The sequence below is a fragment of the Oryctolagus cuniculus genome, chromosome 16 (assembly GCF_051225735.1).
Source record: "Oryctolagus cuniculus isolate XC-2025 breed Fujian yellow rabbit chromosome 16, ASM5122573v1, whole genome shotgun sequence".
Lineage (NCBI taxonomy): Eukaryota > Metazoa > Chordata > Mammalia > Lagomorpha > Leporidae > Oryctolagus > Oryctolagus cuniculus.
This window is the reverse complement of record NC_142882.1, coordinates 59372011-59390444: the sequence shown is the minus strand read 5'-3', so window position 1 is coordinate 59390444 and position 18434 is coordinate 59372011. Positions and strand designations below refer to the sequence as shown.

Below are 18434 nucleotides of genomic sequence, written 5' to 3'. Positions count from 1 at the left end.
CAAATCTAGAATGTGTGCCTCTTGTTATTTTGCTGTTGGCTGTACTTACTGACAACATACAAAGGCATAAATAACATGCATTTATTTTACTTACCCTGTCTCTCCACCCCTTGACTAGCTCCTTGCCTCTATCTCTTTACCCAGGGATGGAGAGGGATTTGGAGATCCATACCAGAGCATTCACCAACCCACCTATCCTTCCAGTCTCCATCATCTTACCCAATAGCAATGCTTAGAAAGGGAGAAAGATCTACTCTCAGTTTTGTTCTCAAGGGACCCCTTTCCATCTATGGCTCAGCAGTCTGTACAGCGACTGAAGCCAGGCTTCTTAGGACAGCAAGTGCATTACTCTCCTTGTTGACTGGTAACTCATTAACAGTAGTCCTTGTTACTTGTCACTTGAGCTTCCCTTCCAACCAATGGGTTACCAGAAAAACAAAGTTCAGCCTCGCATTTTAACAGATCTGCATCTGTATTTGAGGACCTGGAGGCATCACTAAGGGAAGTCACTACCACGATGAGTATCTGTAAGATTCTCATTCCATAGGACTTCAGGTTGATAATGGCAAGGCCACTATGGAGGATGTCCTGTCCTGCAACTCCTATGTAGACTGAACTGCGCAGACTCTCAGAACTGATGGAGAACTTCTAGGGCTCAGTTTTGTTTCACCTCCTTCCCCAAGTGCAAGTTTTTAGGGCTGTATGACAGTGAAGAGATTGGTCAGGGGCTTTTCTCTATCAGGTGGTGAAGGTGCTAATGGAGGATAGGTGTAATAAGGTATTGGGACCAGAATAGCCATAGAGGAACAGTGGGAGGCCTGGATCAGTGGCCTCTGGAAAATTGAGGATGGTCATTACAGTAGATCACAAGGGGCTCTCCTAACTAGTTTTCTGCCTGATTTTATCCAAGTCTTGAGGAGAATATCAGTCTTTAAAGCTCAATGGGAAACTTTCATTGTAGTGAGGTAACTCCTCGCATGTTAGATGATGGTGTAACCCAAGGTTAAGTCTAACCCAGGTTCTCCTATCCCTTTGGAGTCAGGGAGGGGGGAAGGCAAAGGGAGGGGACAAAGGATAGAGCCTGAGAGGTAGCAGAGTATGCAACACTAATGAGAATAGCAAACTGGAGTAGTTTCACATTCTGTCCAAGACCAAGATAACACAGGGTAGACCATGCTAGGTGAAAGACATCCAGAATTATTTCCATTGGCTTAGTCACATTTCCATCTTTGTCTTCTCCTACCCCTTTCATTTCTGGTTCCAGTGGAGCAGTCAGGCGATTTAACCATTTGCACAATGATTTTGGCTGGGACAGATTTTGTTTGAGTACCTTTGGAAAGCTTCTAGGCCAGGTAGCCCAGAAGCAATACTTCCTTTTAGTATAGAAATAGTCAGGTTTTCATGAATCTGGTTTGTTTCATCCCCACTGACCCCTGAAACAAATCGATTAGATTTGGGGACACAGTTATCTCAGTTACAAAGTGAGGTGGTTTAACACCTACGTGGCACTACCAAGTGTTCATAATCTTATTTGGAGCCACTGGAAAGATTAAGCATAACTGTGTTCAAAGTTCTACACTGAAGTTTTGTGGGTTGAACTGCAAGAGACAGCCAGCCACTATCAGGATTGAAATGTTTACTTAATCCCATGTTTTTTGTTCCCCCAAATTTTCTCAGACTTGAAGGGTGGAGTTGGAAGTGGGGGGGCAAGGCAGCATTGACACTTTTCTTTTTCTTTTTCTTTTTTTCAGATTCAGAAGAGTAAAACAGACCTCATACACACTAGAAAAAGGCTTCCAATGCCCCTCGTCATTTTAGCTGAGCTTCTTCATTCTCCCTCTTCCACAGAGACCAAAAGCAAGCCCCCGACACTTGGCCTTCTCTCATGCATCTCCTCCCAGGGGAGGACTCTGGGAGTTGGTTTGAGGTTTTAGAACTCGGGGGATTTCCCCCTAAGCAAACAAAACAACTTGAGATTTTTTGCACAGAGATACACCGTGAAGGGACCTCCTGAAAATCCTTTGCTGGTGGCCTGGCTTTCAAGGCACCTGTCTGGCCTGATGAGAATGGACATCCTGGATGTGCTGAGAGAGGCCTGGAAAAGCCACAGACACAGTAACTGCCGTTTTATTACTGTCAATGCCGTTACTTTAAGTGTTATTTTTACACTGGCTACTGATGATGGATTTAGCCACACTGGCCTTCATCAAAGCTAAGATGATTTTAATGTCTGGTTCTTTTCCTGAATCAGGATCATTCATTTTCTTCCATTTCTTTCCAGATTTAGACATGTTCCTGTGTTTTCCCATTTGTATAATATGAAATTCTGTGTTGTTTTTTTAAGAGAATATGACCTTAAACAATTCTTTACTTGATGCTTATTTTATCTGTGCATTAATATAAATCTGAATGTTTCAGCTGATGATCATACAGTTCAGGCAAGAATCCCATTGTTTTCCTTGGGTGGTATTCATAGCTAAATGGTTACTGAAATTTTGACTACTGGCTATTCCTCTTCTACTGGGTACTTGTAGATCGACTTTGTCGTTCTTTATTCAGGGATGTGCTAATGGAACTGGTACCAGGGAGCTATGCCAGTAATTCATTTTGTTTCATGAGTCATTAAAAATACCAGGAGCAGCTGATTAATAGCACAAATGGAAAATAGTAGGTGTGGTGTGGAAAGAGGATCGAGACGCAGCCTTGAGATCTGATTAAAAGTGAAATCCAGTGGTATGCAAGCATAGGGTGACTTTGTGAGTCTAAATGGCTTGATTGGATAAAAGATCCTTCAAGTGGTTATGGGTCACTAAGGAGTCTTCAGGCTCTTCCCAAGAGCACATTGTGTGACTATGCTATGAAGTGGGATTAATACTAGGAAGTGAGCAAGGCAGTAGTCTTAAGTGAATTACTCATTGCAGATTTAATTTCTATATTAAAAAGAAAATAGATGTTTTAAAATATTGATGTTTATGAAGAGACAGTTACAGAATGTACAAGGCCTTTTGGCTTGCTGAAATGTTCGCCAAAGATTTGAAGAACTTTGTTGTATAGAATGTATAGTAACATCCTGATTTGTTCTGACTTATTCTTTGCCTTTGTAATACCAGTTTTCTGTTGCCCTTTCTGCTTTCCTACCAGTGACCATAGTAGATCTGGTCACACATTCAAATGACTGCAGGAGCCTAGCACATCAAGTAAATAAGTAAAGCAAGACATGTAATATCACTGTTACGAGAGGTGGCAATTCATAGCAGACTTTAGTGTTAGGAAGAGAGAAGCAGCAAGTACTGTGAAGAATTGGAGAGAGTTGGAGAGAGTGGATACTTTCAAAAGGGGACACTTGGTAGTCAGCTGCTGGGTTTGTACTCCATAGGGATGGGGATCCTAGATACCTAGGATTTTATGTGAACCACCCCTAGATTTTCACATACTGGCAACTAGCTCAAACAGACAGACACTGTGCTGGTAGATCAAACATGTCTAAGAGCTACAGTCAACCCATGGACATCAGTCTGAAAACTGTTCAATTATCAGTAAGCTTTTTTCAGTCTCAGTAACACTTTTCAGAAGTCAGTGAAACCAGGTATATTCAGTTCCTGACCTTGAAGCACAGAACTTTTACCTCATTTGTAATCTGCATTTTTGTAGCAGGAGCTTTTTGGCCAGAATGGATTCTACAGTTTCCATTTTATAATCTGTCAGCAACACTAAAAGTGTTTTGAAAAGAAACAGGAATATAGCCATTTTTCCTAGTACCAATAAAGATGGAAATAGCTCTCCTTTGCTTTCTGTCATTAATTAGTAGGAAAAGAATGGGAAGAGCATTCCATTCAGTATTTGAAGTCACCCAAGACCATTCAGTGACAAGAAGTGAAAGCTCCCAGTCACCCATTCTTAGTTGTAAATCCTTAAGTGTTTCAAGAGACGTTAAAAAAATAGACCTGACTTTTTTAGTCAAATAGAAAATGTGATTGAGCTATGGATTGATGGTGGAGCTAATAAAACAGTGAAGTGATCATTTCGAGTCAGTATTGCCCAGAAGAACATTTCCAAAGCTCTAGCTTGTTTTTCTGTGGTCTTCATTCTCTTGGAATACCTTTCTTCCAGTTGACTAGAAACACGGGACAGACATTATTCCACTGTACTGAGAGCTTTTTACACTGGTTTACAAAGTTTGAGCTTCCACACCCGATTTAAGAATTGCCCCGCGTACTGGGACTGTCCCGACTACCGCTGAACCATGAGTTCTTTTATACGTAGATGCTTCGAAAGGGACAAATGGAGTCAGCCCTTGAGTTTGGGTCCCAGCGTCACCGAATAGCTCTATATTCAAGTTGTAGCCTTGCAGAAGCCTCTGTCCCATTTTTTAATTCCTGCCAACTTTTCTTAGGTTCTGAGCCCAAGTAGTTGTGGCAGTAGGCAATAAATTCATTTCTAACCCATAAAATTCTAATTTTATGACTTTTTCCCTACTGTCCATTTCATCGAGACTTTTAAAAGCTATCAAGAAGGATCTCATTGTTGATCTAGCATATTTAAATAAAGTGTCTAGACATCTGAAAGCCAAATTGCCTGATGGACGTGTTCATTTCACTCGTAGAATTTAAGCCATTATACTTTCCTTCTGGATACATGATTTTAGGAACTGAAAGCAAGAAGTTCAGAACCATGTGTCACAGGATACGAGAACAGACAAGACACTTGAGAGCAGTCTTATGATCTGCATTTTGGGAATAAAAGTCTTCTATGCTCTTGGATCAGTTTTGTTTAGCTAGATCACGTAGGCAGGTAGAAAGATCGTAAGTAGATAAGGATATGTAGTGTTTTCTTGACAACTGCAGAGACTTCTATGACAGAAATCACTTTGTAACATTCCCTGTGGAGTATGGGGAAATAAGAAAAACAAACACACAGAACCTTTCTCAAGAGAAGGAAGATTCTGAGGTTGGAAACCTATGTATGCAGTATTGTATCTCAAAGCAGATTTAGGGAATTCAGGCCAACATTTTTCCCCGCAGTTGGAAACTTTGTTCTCTTAACTTTGAGATGCCCATATGCCTGACGTGAGTTGCAGTACTGGCCCACCACTGTGCCTGGCACAGAGCCAGCCTCTGGAAACACATGCGGAGTTGTCAAATGGAGTGCCACTACCCACCTAGGAATAAAAAGTTCAGTTCCTGAAAACGTGTTCAGCTTCGCCCATATACCAAGCACATCACTTTTTTGACAAGGCTTATATTCTAGCTGTGTACAGTCATACCCTCATCACATGAGCTTTTAAGAGATGGGAAATTGCAGGTAACTTAGGGGGCACTTGTCAGAGTGAAGTCTGAATTCTCTACCTTAAGAAAGAGAATCATACCCAGTCAGGATTTGCCTGAGAACGTTCTACCTAAAGTGGTGATATCAGGGTACGGGAAACACCGCTGGAATTAGAAGCTGTGCTGAAGCTTTAAAAAATAAAACTCCGTGGGAGCAGATAGGAAATCCTCTAGGTGCAGTGTAAGGAACCAGTTCACCGTTCTGCCATACCACCCTTAGGACTGATGGCACCCAACTATGGCCAAGTTCAACAGTCAAGAAAGTGATATTGCCACAACGATGCTGTCTTGGTCCTTATTTGTGAATGAGTGTAAAATGATACTTGTAAAATGATATTTGTACTTCATTGATTTATGATTAAAGGCTTTACTACTTAGAAAATGAGCTTGATAGAACTTGTGCAGTGACAGTATTCCTATGAGACATCTCCTGGAAACTGAGAGACACATCACCTGCCAAGGCTGTGTCGTCAAGGTTTGCCTTCATTAAAGACACTGATGGATGAGGTGATCCTAGAATTAGAAGGGCACCAGAGCCATCAACATCAGACAGTTAATCTGATAAGTGAGCTTAGACTCAGAGTTTGGAAGAATGGGAAGTAGGCATCTGGGCATTCCCCAGTCACTTGTAGAAACAATTGCTCCTCAGGGAAAGCAGGCAAGAAGAATTTACAGGGATGGAAGTCCAGTTGGAGACCTGGACTGAAAGGGTTGTACATGTCCAGTTCAACCTCTTATTTTCTTAAATAATCCTCCCACCCTACTTAATATTTAAAATATCAGCAGACGTATGAGACGAGTTCAGATTTGCTCTGGCTTCTGTTGCCAAGCAGAAGTGGATTAACACCAGCAATGATGGGCTTCTCGGAAGGAACCTGGACCCAGCCTTGGTCGCCTGGAGAAGTAAGGAGCTCATTCAGGGCATACTTGCTCAGCATCCTGTGTGGGGACTTTGCTCCCTCCAGGGTTAAGTGCTGGCTGTAACAGGTCTGAGTCGATACAAGAGAACACACCCTCTCAGCTTTGATCACTTCCCCTGTGACTCAAGTCCCATCCATGCATTCTTCATGGAACAGACTCCTAAACCTATAGAAGCATTTCTCAATTTATGGTGCATAGTAGCTCATTGGAACCAAAAGCCCTTTACAACCTAAAGAGTATGGGATGATTTAGGGAGATTGCCCTACCCTACTGGTACTTCCTGAAGTATCTTTGCTTCTCCATCATGATCCATCTCGGGGTAGGGATTTGTGCACAACCATATATGTGATGGCATAGAAATAACACCAATGTACATCAATTTATAGTAAACACAGCCATAGGCATTGTCTGGTAGCTGATACTACAGAGAATTATAGAGTACACATTGTTTTCCTTTTCTTGCTGATATTTTTATACAGTTTTATATGCTGTGAGATTTTTTAAAAAACATTTGCTACTTTCATTAGTAGAGCTCAGATTTTTAGCCACTCTTGTACCCATTGTACAGCCAGATCAGCACCCACCCTATCTGATTTAAGTATACTCACCCTTTTCTTTGCCTTCCCCTGCTTCTCTTCTCCCATTCTTTTCTATCTTTCCCAAGTCCCTTCTTTTGCCTCTGTCCAGGTAAGCCATTCTGTTTGCAGTATCATTTTAGCACAGAGAAGCAAAAAAAAAAAAAAAAAAAGGAAAAACAAAGGAAGCTTGTTGCAGTGTAATCCACTTGAGGAAGTATTGGATGCCAGGAATGGGCTGGGGATGGGGGTGAGGAGTGAGTGGAGTCGACAGAGGACATGGATTGGGGAAAGGAAGAATATGGGGGATCAATGACCCAAGGCAAAGTAGGTCTCTTTGAGGCTAATAGTGTCATTACCTTCCTTTAGCGTGAGCAATTTTTGCTGTCGCAGGGTTTTTCTCCTTAGGATGCTATGCTCCCACTATGTATCTAGACCATCTGCTGATAAGGGCAAAGTCATATGCTAATGCAACACCCCACTCATTTCCTCAGCCTTAGATTTTGCTGCTGGTCAGCTGATGGGAAGTGTCTGAATGTTAAGAATCAAAGAGGCAAGCAGATTCAAAACCCCAAACCTCAATCCAGAGAAGGAAAAGGGATCTTGGTGTGTTCTTAAGAAAAAACCTAGACTTGTCTTCATTTTACAGCTGTGGTAGAATGTACTTCCAGGATGTAAAATCTTCTGCCAGATAAAATGCAGGTGCAATTTGCATTTGTACAGAAGGGGAAGAGAATGACCATCCATGATCAGGAAGCATTCTGTTCCCTATGATGCTGCCGAGTATTAAAATAGCCTATTCAAATGCCATAGCATCAGATCTCCAAATGCAAACTGAAATCCTGTGGATTCAGGTAGAACAGTGCTAAGCTGCTCAAGAAGTTAGAGATGTGTTTATTGTAAATCTTCATTGCACAAATGAGCCTACCAGTCCTTCAATGTATAATTTCTCCCTAGCATCTAGTAATGAGTACTTGTGTGATCTTTTGATTACCAAATAAACAATGAGTTAACCTCTTTGTTGGAACTTGAAAAATGAGAAGTCTGTTTATTTAGTGTTTTTCATTGTTTGTCCATGTTCTGTCCCATCTAAGCCATCTGCCTCTTTGTGTTCCCCGCCAAACACCATGCAGTACCAGACACCAAGTTCCTCTGCACTGAGGAGTACTCAGAGGATGGTTGTAGCACTTTCCTATCATCTTTGACTATGAGGAATGAATAGCTGGGTTATAAGTTCCTTGGAGGCATAAGAAATCTAAGTTGCTGGCTTTAGCATTGCTTTCGTGTGTTTGATTGTTCTGTGAAAATCAGCTGCCTAAGAAGCTGGCTTTTGAATTCCACACTTTCTCCTTTTGAAAGGACTAGTTTTGTCCGTATTTTCCTGCTCTCAAGCCATGAACATAGGAATTTGCCTTGGGAATAGGCACTCACACACCCCTGTTAGTGGGGATACACGTGGTTTAGGTTCTGTGTGGCATCTAGCCTAGCTCCTGCAAACCTTTTGCTGAGGAATTCCCCCTAGGGGTGATGAGAAACACACAAGTACTACACCCTGTACTGGCCCCACCTTGCAGTATTGTTCCTGCCAAGGGACCAGCGTTGGCTTATTATCCTGACAACAGGAAGTTTCTCCAGAGTGGCTACACTCAAGAGACATTTCCTAAGTTATTTCTAAAATAGAAGATAGAACTTATTTTGGAAAGTAAAGTACAATGAGAAATAGTCACTTTTAATTATCCCCCTATCTCATCACTGCCAATATTTTGTTGCATTTCCTTAGGGACTTTTGCTATGGCTCCAGCACAACTACCTCTCTACTACTGGATGAGGGTATATGCTGTTATCTTTTCTGTTTATTAATAACAATGGATCTCTGTCCAATTTCTGAATATCTACATTGGATAAGTTTCTGAATGTAGTTATTGGATCAAAGTTGTGAAACTTTGAGGGATCCTCATTCATATGACCAATTCCAAAGTATATTCAGATAGACAGCATAGTTTGAAGACAGGCACATGACACAGTGGGTTAAGCCACTGCCCGAGACACAGCCCACAGAATTGTGCTCGCTCTTCAAGGTTGTAAAGGGGCAAATGTCCTGATTTGCTCTGAGCAGCAGGCAGTGACATGTTGCCCTCTGCCATAGCCTAAATGGAACACAAAGCATATGTTGGCAGAGATGCTTAGCGACAGTGATCAGAGGGGTGTGGTATCATAAAAGGCAAGTGCTTGCAAAATGCTAAGAGAGGGAGAATGTAGAATAGGTCAACAGAAAATCTCCTAATGCAGTCTTAATCTCTGCCTATTCGCTGTGGAATCTGTTGCAACAGCTTTAGTATGTGAGACCATTAATAATGGTGATATTTGGTCTCAGGAGCTCTTAAGTCATCCTTTTCCCAGCAAGCTTGAGTTGGCCATGCTCATCCCATTCTGTGGAAGGGAAATGACTAATTGAGGGTAAGCTGCAAGTCTCTGGGGTTTTGTGATAACCTCAAGATGTCCTGAGGCATAGGGGTGTGTGTTTATCCCAAGGCTGGGAAGGCCTGGGTGTCACTTCCCCTCACGGAAGATGAATTGGATTCATTACCCTTCAGCTGAACCAGTCAGGACATTAGTTTGAAATAACCCAAGAAGCTAGTCAACTTGTCACAAGATACCAGTCACACATCCCTGTCCCCAGTTGGGTTGTTTATAGTTTCAACACGCACCGTGGGTCAAAGTATTTTCCCTTACAGTGCTTGCTTCCCAAAGATGACATATCAGCTACTCACCCACCCCTTTCTTCCTAATATGAGTATTATTTCACTTTGTAAAGTACTTTCAATATGTATACTTTGTTCTGAAATGTTAAAATTTATGAAATGCAGTTGTCAGCACTGATGTAGTTTAACTGCATTTATAAAGTATTTCAGAGCTCTGAAGACAGATTCTAGATCTTTTCATTAAGAAAGAGTAAGACCAGAGGTATAAAGGGGAGCCAGTAGACACAGCAAACTGTTTTGAGCATTTGCACACATGCTAAGGCGGCCTCTGGAGTTGCAAGCATCAAGTCATGCATTGAATGCGAGCTTCCCAGAAACCAAAGTGAAAAGTGGAGAGAAGCCACTGTGGGAGTCGCATTGTTCAGGAGGATAAAGTACACTGGTTATTAAAGAAAGCTCCTCTCGACAGCTGAAAGAACGTCTTTCGCCAGCTCATCACTGCCTGCAGCGCTTCTCCCTTGGGGCTGCAGATCCCATGCCCAGGCCATACCCCAACCCACGGAGTAGCATCTCTAGGTAAAGGGCCAGTGCTACGCGATTTGGCTATGGAGTGGAAAAGCATTTCAGGGATAGGACCCCAGTGAACTGGGAGCCAATGGCAGGTGATCTCAGAACTTCCCCTCCCCCACCTCAGAGGTCCATCAGGTTGATTTTAGGCATTACTGCCAGCTACCTGTTTGCTTCATGGTTAGAAGTGGGGATGGTTGCACTAGGTTCCCAGTGTATCAATGGTACAGAGACAAGAATGACATTTCTAGGAGGCCTTGAAGTCCTCCCTTCTCACTGTCCCAAGGCCCTCAGGGGTCCTACATCCTAGGTATCTGCACCCCCAGGAAGGGAAAGCTACCTCAAGGGATCACCAGAGCTGTAGGTGGGCTCTTGGAAGATCACAGGTTTATAAGAAAAGGCACGAGGAGTTGGTCAGACAATCTGCAGTACCAAGCTGTCTGTACAGTTCATAACAGCCTGTAGTCATGAGTGCTTTGTACAGCTCCTAACAGAGCTTTAGTCGTGAGTGCTTTGCCATTTCTCTCGAGTACTCACATAGGCAACCGAAGATTGCTCTTTCCAGGTCACAAGAGTACCCCTGGAAGGCAGAGCGCCCAATTTCTGCTTCACCAGGGCTTCCTAGTCTGAGGAGGGCAGTACCTGGGGAACTCAAAATATCCAGGTCTTTGGGCCTCCCCTCTGGAAATGCCAGCTCTCTAGGGCTTGGCGAGGCCTTTTGTTGTTATTAAAATGGTTATTCTATTTTTCTCATCCTTGGGAGACAGACTTGAAGGCACCCCAGGTACTGGGTTGGTCAAGCAGCAGCGTGAGTCACGGGGAGAAGTTTCCCCAGGTTTAAACTCAGATGAGGTCTGGACTTACATCTCGTCTCCCCTCCCCAGCACTGGGCAACTTGGTACAGATTACACCTCCATCTCCAAATCCTGAAGATGGGAGTGTCCTTGTTGTCAGAGTGTTAGTGTCAGAGGTGATGACACAAGGACATTTCACCAGGCCTAGCTCATGAGAGTCCTTGCTCTGAGTAGGAGACCCAAGTCCTGTCTCCATGCCAAGACAGCAGTTCTCAGCTGAGGACCATTATTCCCCTGGAGGTCGTTTGTCACAATCCAGAGGACATCTCCATTGTCGTGTTCGGGAAGGTGCTACTGACATTCAGCAGGCTGAAGCCGGGAGGCTGTTAAACATCCTATAGTGCACAAGGCAGCCCCTACTAGAAGGAATTATGTGCAACAAGGGTCACAGCAATGCCATTTAGAAACCCTCTGAGTCAAGTCGAAAGCCTTGTCCTGGAAGGACGCACGCGAGTCACTGCTGACTCCAGTACAGGGGCCCTGGGCCTTTCTGAAGCTGGAACAGCTCTGAACCACGAGGTCAGAGGCACAGATTCACAGCTCGATACTGCTCCTGGTCAGGGCTGGCTTGCTGCATAGAAGGTTCTGTCACCCTCTGTGAGAGCCACAGTGTAACACTCACTGGGGTTATGCAGTCAGGCCACCCCGACTCGGGAGCCATTTTGGCTAAGTATTTTCCATCCAAGTGTCCTAGACAGCTGGTCATCAGACAAGCTTCAGGTCTGCTGCCTCGAGGTTCTGCTTCGGGGTCCACAGAAGGACCCTAGAAGATTTGCTCTCAGGGGATTCTAAGCCAGTGTTAGTCAGGTTTAAGTTCCCTCAACTCTGACATTCAGGGATCCATCAGACCCAAGAAGATACAGCAATGAAGTCCTTTCAGAGCCAGCCTCACTGTTTGCAAGTTAAGCTTGTGTAAGTCCAAGACATTTGGGTTTCAGTCCTTACCACGGCTATTAATGCTATTCCTGCCATTGCCAATAGGAGTGGTAACACAGGATGTCAGGACTGATACTTTTTATTAGACAGGTAGAGTTACAGACAGTGAAAGAGACAGAAAGGTCTTCCTTCCATTGGTTCACCCCCCGAAATGGCCGATACAGGTGGCACGCTGCAGCCGGCTCACGGTGCTGATCTGAAGCCAGGAGCCAGGTGCTTCTTCCTGGTCTCCCATGTGGGTGCAGGGGCCCAAGCACTTGGGCCATCCTCCACTGCCCTCCTGGGCCACAGCAGAGAGCTGGACTGGAAAAGGAGCAACCGGGACTAGAACCCGGCACCCGTATGGGATGCCAGTGCCACAGGCAGAGGATTAGCCAAGTGAGCCATGGCGCCAGCCCCATCCCCATTGCATTTCATCCATTCTCACAGCAGTTCTAGCAATACTCACCACTTGCCTGCTCCCCTGATGCTGTCCAGCCTGTGGATCATCTTCTTACCCATGCCCAGCCATGGAGCTGGCAGACGGTTTACTCCATGAGAGGGCGATCTATCCCACCAGCCTTTGGGTGCAAAGCAGGCTTTCGCAGAAGTGTGAGGAGGTTGAGAGGACTCACATGTATGCTGTGCTAGAACTCTGCCTGCCGCCTTACAGTGCAGCATCTCCCACGTGGCTGGCTTTGGGTTCCCGGGACTTTCTCCCCACTCTGGCTGGCCAGATGAGCGAATGATGCTTATATGCACACTATCTGCTCCTAAATGCCTATGTGCAAATATAGCACATGTATATACACACATGTGTTACATGTTGTCATGTCTACATGTTTGTTTTTATGTGTTTATACATATATATACATGTTTGCATGTATACATGTTTGCATGTAGTGGGTATACATACATTTGTGGGTAAGAAGTACTTTTTAATTTTTATTTAATATAAATTTCCAAAGTACAGCTTTTGGATTATAGTGGCTTCCCCCCCCCCCATAACCTCCCTCCCACCCACCACCATCCCATCTCCAACTCCCTCTCCCAACCCATTCACATCAAGATTCATTTTCAATTATCTTAGTATATACTAAATTGATCTTCTGTATACAAAGAAGTACATTCTTTTAAAGATTTGAAAGAGTCACAGAGAGAGGCAGAGAGGGGTCTTCCATCTGCTGGATCACTCCCCAGTTGGCCACAATGGCCAGAGCTGTGCTAATCCAAAGCCAGGAGCTTCTTCTGGGTCTCCCATGCAGGTGCAGGAGCCCAAGGACTTGGGCCATCTTCTACTGCTTTCCCAGACCATAGCAGAGAGCTGATCAGAAGAGTAGCAGCTGGGACTAGAACCGGTGCCCACATGGGATGCTGGCCCTGGAGGCAGCAGCTTTACCTACTACACCACAGTGCTGGCCCCAGAAGTACATGTTCTTTCACAGAAGAATGGTGCCTTCCCTTTATTCTACCTTCCCTTTACTGATCCCACCTTAGGGTCTGCCTTTTCATTCCCTCATGACCCATTGAACTTTTTTTTTGACAGGCAGAGTGGACAGTGAGAGAGAGAGACAGAGAGAAAGGTCTTCCTTTTTGCCATTGGTTCACCCTCCAATGGCCGCCGCGGCCAGTGTGCTGTGGCCAGCGCACTGCGCTGATCCGATGGCAGGAGCCAGGTGCTTCTCCTGGTCTCCCATGGGGTGCAGGGCCCAAGGACCTGGGCCATCCTCCACTGCACTCCCGGGACACAGCAGAGAGATGGCCTGGAAGAGGGGCAACCGGGACAGAATCTGGTGCCCCGACTGGGACTAGAACCCGGTGTGCCGGTGCCACAAGGCGGAGGATTAGCCTAGTGAGCCGCGGCGCCAGCCCCGTTGAACTCTTTATACAAAGATAATCCCTTCCTACTAGGAATTCTGTTACCAGCAGCTAGGAAAGCCAGACCTTGTTATTGGTGTAATCACTCATGGTTTTCCAGGTACCAGGGAGTGCCCTGGTTCCTTTAATCCTCACCAGAACCTGATTAAATTGCATCTTCCCTCATATCGTAGATGAGGATCCAAGACTGAGCCATCCAGCTCAGTGTTTGAGGCCCTGTAGCACACGAGATCCTAGAGGGACAAGACAGGGACAGAACCCGAATCCTCTGCTCTGAATACAGAGGGTGCCCTCTTGCAGCTACCAGCTCTCCACCTGGGTGCAGACAAGGCTCCTCTGGGAGCTTTAGCAGTGCCTAGGTAGGGCAGAAGATTATCCAGGCACTGCATATTTGGAAAGCTTTGATGCTAAGGTACAGCCAAGATACAGCCCCACTTGGTGTGTTGGCATTCAACATACCCACCTGCCAATCACAGACCATAAGCATAAAGGTTATGACTGTGCCCCTGGCTTTTCTGGACCACAGAATATGCCCCATTCCCACATCCTCACCCAATCTTCTTCTAAACTATTGGATCACTTGGTAACATTTCACATGAGCGTCTACCCGTCTATGATCCTGTTTTTCCTTACCCTTTCTCCCCTCTTTACAGGAATAAAGCGGCATTCTCATGGCTCACCAGCCCCAAGCACTAACTCTACAAGTCGTCTCACCTTGCCAGGTGGGTAAAGAGACATCCCATCATTATCTTAGTAACCAGACACTGGAAAGGATTGGTTTTTAGGAGTTGAGGGTAGCAGTGGTAAGCAGAATCTGACCCCATACTTATCCAGTCTATTCCAGAACATGGTCTGATATCCATGTTTATAAAAGGTTCTACCAGAAATGGACATATTTCAGTCGAGGTACACATTCCCTCCCACTCGAAGAGTAGAACCTTGATCTTTTTTTATGTACTTGCTATAGAAATATGCAATCTCTAGAAAGTTCATGAATAGGCATTATGAAAAGCCTATACTTTTAACCAAAATGACCATCTTTAAAATATTTGAGGGAAAAAAAATATTTGAGGGGACAAGAGGTAGAGGTTCCCTGATGACTCACTCCACAAATACCCGCAATATCTGGGGCTGCATCGGAGCCAAAGCTGGAAGCCAGGAACACAGTCCAGGTCTCTCATGTGGGTGGCAGGAAACCATTGCCTTGAGCCAACACCTCCGCCTCCCAGGGTCTGCAATGACAGGAAGCTGGAGCCAGGAATTTAACCCAGGTGCTTTGATGTATAACATGGGCATCTTAACCACAAGGCTAGGCACCTGCTCCTAAACTTATCTTTTTACTCCATTTTCCATGATTTTCTTGAAATCCCTTGTTTTTTTTCCATTGAGGGGCAGTTGGTACAAGGAAAGGAGGGCGAGTCTGTGCTCAGAAACTAGAGTCCAAACCAACTTTTCCATTTTCAAGCTGTGGGAATACATACTTCAACTTCTTAGGGCTTCTGGTTTCTCATGTTTGGGGAATAACAGAAATATGAAGGGGCTTCAAGAGACTTATGGAATTTAGTGTGAGATTTGTGAGCATGTCCATCAACTTTTTGAAGACCCCCCCTCCATAATGCTTGTAAGTTTAGCTTCATCCTGACACACAGTAGGTACTCACAGCCAATCTGCTGGGAAATATGGAAGCAGCCTGTGACCTATAGGGGTTTCCACCTAATGCGTACGAGAAAACTTAAGCATTTCAGGTTACTCTAATGTTTCTATGATTCTGACACATTATTCATTGCTAACTTGCCATTTATATAGCTTATAAAGTAAGAATACTTATGAAAATCAGTCCTTTGCATCTGTAAATCTTGATTCCATCTGCAAGACTCTATCCTATCGATTACTGGCTCAAGGAACATGTATGCACTTAGGTTTTGGAACACTATGGTCAAAGTTATTTCCATAGAACATATCGAGTTATTCCTCTAGTATGTATCCTCATTTCACTCTTGCTAATGCCAACACTTCCAAAAGACATTAACCCATGTGATACACATAAACTGAGTAAGGCACCACTTAAGAAAACCTATTTTCTAATGTTGACACGTTTTTTATCTTCTATATAAGGTAACAAATTAGAGAAAACATGATATTTGTCTCTTGGGGTCTGGCTTTTTTCATTTAGCATAGTCTCTAGTTTCATCTTTTTGCAAATGTCAGGATTCCATTCTTTATACATGATGGAATATTACTCAGCCATATTCACATTTTATCTAGTCATCAATTGATGGCCATCTAGGTTGATTCCATGTATATGCTATTGTGAATTGAGCTGCTATAAACATGGGAGTGCAGGTAACTTTCATAGGCCGTTTTCATTGGATATGCTAACAAGAGTAGGACAGCTGAGTCCTACGGGAGATTTTTTGTTTTCTGAATGATCTCCATACCATTATTCCATAATGATTGTACCAGTGTTTTCCCCACCAGTAAATTGGGGTACCACCCCCCACATTCTTGACAACATTTGTTATTTTGATTGTTGGATAAGCATTCCAACTGGTATATAATGAGGTAATACCTCATTATGGTTTTTATTTGTATTTCCCTGATGGCTAGTGAGCCTGAGTTTTTCCCAGATGTCTGTTAGCCATTTCTAGTTAATCCTTTAGAAAAAAAAATGCCAGCTTATATCCTTTGCCTGTTTGTTAACTGAGTTGTCATTGTGTAATGTGGTCTCCTTATGTATTCTGGGTATTCATCTCTGATCAGATGTATCAGTTGCAAATATTTTCTCCCATTGTGCTTTGTTTCCTTTGCTACGCAGAATCCTATTAGCTTGATGTAATCATGTTGGTTTGTTTCTGCTTTTATTACCTGTGTTTCTGGGCTTTTATCCGGGTAGTCTTTGCCTAGATCAGTGTCATGCAGTATTTCCCCTATGTTTTCCTCTAGTAATTTGATGCCCTCAGGTCTTAAGTTTAGATCCTTGATCCATTGCGAGCTGACTTTTGTATGGGATGTAAAGAAAGGGTCTTGTTTCAGATTTCTGCGTATGGAAATCCAATTTTCACAACACCAGGTGAAGAGATTCTTGCTACAAGAAATGACTTTAACTCATTTGTCAAAGATTAGTTGGCTGGCCGGCACCGCAGCTCACTAGGCTAATCCTCCGCCTTGCGGCGCCGGCACACCGGGTTCTAGTCCCAGTCGGGGCGCCGGATTCTGTCCCAGTTGCCCCCCTTCCAGGCCAGCTCTGTGCTGTGGCCAGGGAGTGCAGTGGAGGATGGCCCAAGTACTTGGGCCCTGCACCCCATGGGAGACCAGGATAAGTACCTGGCTCCTGCCATCGGATCAGCGCGGTGTGCTGGCCGCAGCGTGCTGGCCGCGGCGGCCATTGGAGGGTGAACCAACGGCAAAAGGAAGACCTTTCTCTCTCTCACTGTCCACTCTGTCAAAAAAAAAAAAAAGATAAGTTGGCTGTAGATGTGTGGATTAATTCCTAGGGTTTCTGTTCCAATCCATTTGTCTACATGTCTATTTTTGTGCCAATATCAGGCTTTTTGATTTTAACAGCCCTGTACTATGTCTTGAGATCTGGTATTGTGGTGCCTCCAGCTTTGATTTTACTGCTTAGGATTGCTTTGGTTATTTGGGGCATTTTGTGTTTCCTTATGAGTTTTAGGATTTTTGTTTTTTAGGTCTTTATAGAATGTCCTTGGAATCCCTTTGAATCCCAATGGCTTTGGATAGTATGGACATATCTATATTAGTTCTTCTAGTCCATCAACATGTAAAGTTTTTCTATGTGTTTAATGTTTTGTAGTTTTCATTGTAGAGCTTTTATATCCTTGGTTACATTCATCTTAAATTATTTCCAAGGTATTTAACTTTTGTAGGTATTCTGAATGCAACTCACTTTTAACTTCTTTCTCAGGCAGAACATTGTTGGTATATAAGAATGCTGTTTGTATATCCTGCAACCTTAGTTCTAGTAATCTTAAGTGGAATCTTTTGGTTCTGCTATATAAAGGATCATGTCGTCTGGGATAATTTGACTTTCTCCTTTCAAATTGGTATCCCTTTCTTGCCTAATGGTTCTGCTTAGTTTCTAGAACTGTATTGGATAATAGTTGCAAGAATAGGCATTCTTATCCTGTTTTGGATGTTAGTGGAAATGCTTCTAGCTTTCCCCCATTCAACATAATGCTGACTGAGTTTGTCATATATTGCTGTAATTATGTTGAGGTATGTTCTTTCTATATACAATGCTCTTTTTTTTTAATCCTGAAAAGATGCTGTGTTTTATCAAGTGCTTTCTTTCCATCTGATAGTCATGTTCATTGATTTGTATATGTTGAAAATTCCCTGGAATAAATGCTGTTTGGCCTGTGTGAATGATCTTTTTAATGTGTTAGATTCAATTTGCTAGTATCTGGTTGAGGATTTTTCCATCTATGTTCATCAGAGATACTGGTCTAATAATTTTTTGGTTGTATCTTTCTCTGCTTTTGGAATTAACATAATGCTGGCCTCAGAATAAACGAGAGGGAACCCTCCCAAACAAACTAGCTTAATTCTTCCTTAAAAGTGTGGTAGAACTCAAGTTAACAGTGAAGCCATCCATTCCTGGGCTTTTCTTTGAGATTAAATCAACAGCTAAGAGTCTTCCCAACAATCTGGATTATTGGTTTATTTTGGTTTTCTATT

At 43.6% G+C, this 18434-nt stretch overlaps 1 protein-coding gene across 12 annotated transcripts in view; it reads left to right on the top strand.

The window, feature by feature from the left end:
• The window catches only part of PDE1C (phosphodiesterase 1C), a 653560-nt gene that overhangs the window by 618915 nt on the left and 16211 nt on the right, over window positions 1-18434 (top strand). For 5 of the 12 annotated variants that reach the window (XM_089315477.1, XM_002713741.6, XM_017344418.4 and 2 more), the window contains one exon: window positions 14390-14458. The exons of 3 other annotated variants lie outside the window; for them this stretch is intronic. In XM_089315477.1, the coding sequence (XP_089171603.1) occupies window positions 14390-14458 (69 nt within the window). Of the gene's footprint in view, window positions 1-1751; window positions 7857-14389; window positions 14459-18434 lie in introns of those variants that run through there. 4 more of the 12 variants (XM_089315479.1, XM_089315482.1, XM_070059704.2 and 1 more) reach the window with 1 other exon arrangement.